Genomic DNA, 5,420 nt, shown 5'->3' with positions numbered 1-5,420 from the left:
TTGCATGTCAAGCACTCGCTCTCAAGGCGGAGAATTAGCACAACCAATTGACGAATCATAGAGTTTTCTTAACTTAAGACGCCGTATCAAAGATTTCTGTATAAAATACAATCTTCCTGAAATTCCTTTCACATCTTATCGTAGCAAATGTTTATTTATGGCAATTTTTCGTTGCACCCTTAGGTCTTTTTCAAGACCCTTGCGAAATTCAAAAAATACCCCATATTTTCAAAAATACATCTTTGAACGCATCAAATCATAATTTTTTTTATAAAAATTTAGTTCGAAAATACATTTTCAAATTCACTAAAAGTTAATTTAGAGGTGTATATTCGAAGATACCATTTGTTTCCATTACCATCAATTTCTCAACAAATAACAATCTCAAATCCATGAATTAAATTTTGTGTCCAATAAATATGTAAAAATGTCAAATAAATTATATACCAAAAAAAGTTTTCTATAATAATTATGCATATTTTATTATTATAGAAAATATATTTCACATATAATTTTATATTTTATTTTTCTGACTAATTCACTATATAAAAATATTTTTTATATGTATAATTATCGTAGGTTAATTTGTATAGAGAATAATTATTATTTTTGGCATATAGAAATATTTATTTGTTGAGAAACCATTTTTTTATAATTTATTATTTCTTAAAATACACTAAAGGCACCAAAGTTACCTAATAGTAGTAGGAAAGGTAGCTAATCCTACGCCCCAATTATTATCTCAAAAACCTAACTAGATGCTTCCGCACAAACTCATTTAAGCATATACCTTCCCATAACAAAATCTCATATACAATGGTATAGAGTTGCAAGGATCAAAATCTCTAATCGAGAATCAACTATGCCGAACAACAGGTTCTCCTACTTCATTCTTACGTTATCTCATATTTTCAATTTCATATCATATTGTTTGTTATAGTTAATTTCATATATAGATTAATAAAATCCGTTATATTATCTAATATAAGTTACTGGAAATCAGAAATGTTGCAGATGGAGAATTTCATTATTCATCTACTCAAGAATCAACAAATATAGATCAACATAATTCATATGATGATAAAGAGTATTTGCAAAAGGCAATGATAAATGCACTATTTGCATATGCTGAAGCATCTAAGGCAAAATCAGATTTTGTTTTAGCTGAAAGAAAGAGCGTAAATCATACTTGTTCAATTACAGAGTGTGTGAGGGTTCTTAATGAGATTGAAGATGTTAGCGACGATGTTTATATGAAAGCTGTGGAGAAATTTATGGATCCTAATTGGAGAGAAGTGTTTCTTGCTATGTGTATTGATAGAAGAAAAGAATGGTTGGTTAGACTTTAGGGAAATTGATGTAATTGTGTTTATGATGAACATGTGTATGTGTTTTTGAGATTTATCATGTAATTTTGCTTGAATTGGTTGATTATGCAATGTGAATGCTGTTGGCTCTGAGCTGCTATTGCTGCAGCAGAATGTGACTTGAATGTAACAAAAGCGACTGACAGAAAGACAACTCCTAACACCGATCAAGATTCTTTGTTTTCAGATTTTTTTGGTAGTATTCAGGTATCCTCTGTGCGCAACTGCAGAGACTAATCTCTCGAGCCGGATAGGACCGCAGTGGGTGGCAAAGGTTCTTTGTTTTCAGTTTTTATAATCAAACAGCAAAGAAAACTTTCAATGATCAATTTTTCGAAGAAGGAAAACACAGCTGCACAAAAGTTGGTAATGCAGAGGTTGGGCTGCGATGCAGTTGCAGAAACTTCTGTTGTTACCTTTTTCTTGAGCATGTCTTTGCATTTTACGTGGTGAATCTTGTGACAAATTGCATGAAGCTTTTCCTCAAGCAGACCTGCTTTTGAAGTCTGTTGTTGTGAAAAATAATATCATTCTTATGTTTTCTTCCCTTGGAAGTCTCTTTCAAGTTCTCTATTTTTCTTGCAAGAGACTTTGTCTGGTTCTACTTGTAAAAACATGTTCCTACCGTTACTCACTAAAGAAAAACTCAAACCGAAATTGTCTCCTTTGAAATAAGGCGAATCACACTTCATACCATTAACTCATCAAGATCTTTAGTGTAGTACACCATTTGATAGCAATATTAAGTATTCGGATAGTGTTTTGAGAAAAAATGATCAACACAACAGTCGTGAGCTTTGTGACCAATGCATAATGGAATTTCACAAACTATGATAATAGATCGATCCGGTCTAAGCTTTAAATTTTGAAGTTGCTATAATAAATAATGAATTCACTGAGCAACATGGATTCTTCAACATTTCTCTTCTGTTAACAAAAAGTAAATAATGTTATGAGATATGAAAATCACTGAAAACTTCACCTTATAAAATAGGTACATTTCATAGAAAGATATAAAACACAAGCATGCAAATGCACCCAAAGCCTGTTATAAAACCATATAGAACAGTTTGAATGTGATGTGTCGAAAGTGTAAAGCTGAAATCTCTAAGGTTTTAGATATGGAAAATAAATAAATCTAACCTTGTAGAACCTGGGAAACTAGAGGGACAAGAAGAGTATTTAGTGTGCCACCTTTGATGTGTGTGGCATAGATTGATGTGAAGAGAAGTGACTCACTCTGGCTTTATTTGCATGCTATTTTTGTGCTACCTTACTCTCTATTTGATATTTTGAAATACCATCTTCTCACATCGCAACTCAGCTCAGAGGTTCTGCAACCCGGTCATTCTGGAGCTGCTCTGAAGGGCGCTCCCGTCGACGCCAAAAAGAGCGCAATAGTTGTCAGAAAGACACCACCATCATCATCATGGCCACATTTCTCCTCCTAATGACTGCAGGCGGCGATAGAAACCACACGCCACCTAAGGACTGTCGTCCTAGGAAATCTTCTTCACATCGTTCTCGCAGGAGAAACGAGCACAATGTCACCCATCACGCCTCCATTCATCACAGAAAGAATTCGTTCATCTACCAAATTATTGAGTTCGGAGAACCTTATCAACCCTGAGCACGTGGGCAGTGAAATGCAAGTTGTTTGTACTGACGCTCAAGGGAGCCATGGCATGGTTCAAGCCTTTGGAAGACAACTTTATTGGTTCTTGGAGGAAATTATCTTATGAGTTTACTTTGCAGTTTACAATACGGAGACGTCAATCAAAGATAATAGCCGTTCTTAGTGGAGTCCATTAGAGAAGAGATGAAGGAGACACTTCAGAAGTACCTTGATTTATCACTGTACTAAATACTTATAGAGAAAGAATTCTACAGGGAGTGCTCAAATACCGAGTTCAAGGTGAAGAACCCTCATCCCGTGAAGGAGTCAGCACAGACTGATGAATCAAAATTCTACAGGTTGAAGGATAGAAAAACACTTAGAAAGGGGGGGTTTGAATAAGTGTAGCTTTAAAAACTTGACAGATAAAAATAAATTGCACAGTTATTTTTATCCTGGTTCGTTGTTAACTAAACTACTCCAGTCCACCCCCGCAGAGATGATTTACCTCAACTGAGGATTTAATCCACTAATCGCACGGATTACAATGGTTTTCCACTTAGTCCGCAACTAAGTCTTCCAGAGTCTTCTGATCACACACTGATCACTCCAGGAACAACTGCTTAGATACCCTCTAAGACTTTTCTAGAGTCTACTGATCAACACGATCACTCTAGTTACAACTTGCTTAGTTCACTCCTAAGACTTCCTAGAGTATTCTGATCAACACGATCACTCTAGTTCCTTACAACTTAATGTAATCAATTCTAAGAGTTTACAAATGCTTCTTAAAAGCGATAATCACAACTGTGATATTTCTCTTAACGTTTAAGCTTAATCTCACTAAAATATTACAACAGCAATGTAGTGAGCTTTGATGAAGATGAAGATTCTGAGTTTAGATTTTAACAGAGTTTCAGCAAGTTGATATGAGTTGTTTTGGTGCAGAATCGTTAACCTTGCTTCTCATCAGAACTTCATATTTATAGGCGTTGGAGAAGATGACCGTTGAATGCATTTAATGCTTTGCGTGTTCCGTACAGCATCGCATTTAATGTTATACGCTTTTGTCAACTACCTCGAGCCTTGTTCACGCTGTGTCTACTGACGTAGCCTTTAATAGCTTTTAACGTTCCTTTTGTCAGTCAGCGTAGCCTGCCACTTGTACTTCCTTCTGATCTGATGTTTGTGAATACAACGTTTGAATATCATCAGAGTCAAACAGCTTGGTGCATAGCATCTTCTGATCTTCTGACCTTGAAGTGCTTCTGAGCGTGATACCATCTTCTGAGCTTCAGTGCTTCTGATCTCTTGTTCTTCTGATGCTTCCATAGACCCATGTTCTGATTCTGCTTCGACCATCTTCTGATGTCTTGCCAGACCATGTTCTGATGTTGCATGCTGAACCCTTTGAGACAAAGCTTCTGAGCGCTGAATTATGCGTACTCTTTATATATATTTCCTGAAAGGGAAATTGCATTGGATTAGAGTACCATATTATCTTAAGCAAAATTCATATTATTGTTATCATCAAAACTAAGATAATTGATCAGAACAAATCTTGTTCTAACAATCTCCCCCTTTTTGATGATGACAAAAACATATATAAATGATATGAATTTGCGATCAGAAAGAATAGAAGGCAAAAGACAAATTACACAGCTATAGCATAAGCATATGAATATGTCTCCCCCTGAGATTAACAATCTCCCCCTGAGATAAATAATCTCCCCCTGAAATAAATACTCGAAGAACTTTAATAAAAGACTTCCCTGATTATTTCGGTAGAGACGATCATATAAGCTTCTGTCTTCAGAGAATTCATAGCTTCTGACTTCTGCTTCCATAGGACAGCTTCAGAACTAGAATTTCCTTAGATCCCTAGAACACTCACAGCTTCTGATTCCTGCTTCCATCTAGGACAGCTTCAGAACTTGAATTTCTTTGATCTTCTGAACATTCACAGCTTCTGATTTCTGCTTCCATTCAGGACAGCTTCAGAACTTGAATTTCTTTGATCTTCTGAACATTCACAGCTTCTGATTTCTGCTTCCATTTAGGACAGCTTCAGAACTTGAGTTTTCTGGATCTTTAGAACATTCGCAGCTTCTGATTTCTGCTTCCCTCGGATAGCTTCAGAGCTTTGAATTTCTACCAACATCACTTCATGCTAGATTTGTATCAGAACATTGTTGAATGTACCAGAGCATCATCTGAGCATCTCTACATCCTGAAATGTTACAGAACAAAAACTAAACGACAAAAGTCAGCATGAATGAGTTAGAACATAAGATGTATGTTTGAACACATTATATGTATCAGAGCCATATAGGCTGAAATAATGTATCAGAGCAAATAATGTATCAGAGCCATAACATTATATGTATCAGAGCAAATAGAATTTTGTCAGAATAAATAGACAAATATAGATCAAATTC

The 5,420-nt window shown here is 35.4% G+C and overlaps 1 protein-coding gene across 1 annotated transcript; it reads left to right on the top strand.

The window, feature by feature from the left end:
• Positions 1-704: 704 nt before the first annotated feature.
• On the top strand, positions 705-2,187 carry LOC131657145 (uncharacterized). Its single transcript, XM_058926626.1, has 2 exons — positions 705-876; positions 1,004-2,187. Exons 1-2 carry the CDS (start codon positions 863-865, stop codon positions 1,347-1,349), a joined length of 360 nt encoding a protein of 119 aa, XP_058782609.1. The 5' UTR covers positions 705-862; the 3' UTR covers positions 1,350-2,187.
• Positions 2,188-5,420: the final 3,233 nt, after the last annotated feature.

This window comes from Vicia villosa, linkage group LG3 (assembly GCF_029867415.1).
Source record: "Vicia villosa cultivar HV-30 ecotype Madison, WI linkage group LG3, Vvil1.0, whole genome shotgun sequence".
Taxonomy (NCBI): domain Eukaryota; kingdom Viridiplantae; phylum Streptophyta; class Magnoliopsida; order Fabales; family Fabaceae; genus Vicia; species Vicia villosa.
Note: the sequence above shows the minus strand (reverse complement) of the source record. Positions and strands in the feature narration are given on the sequence as shown.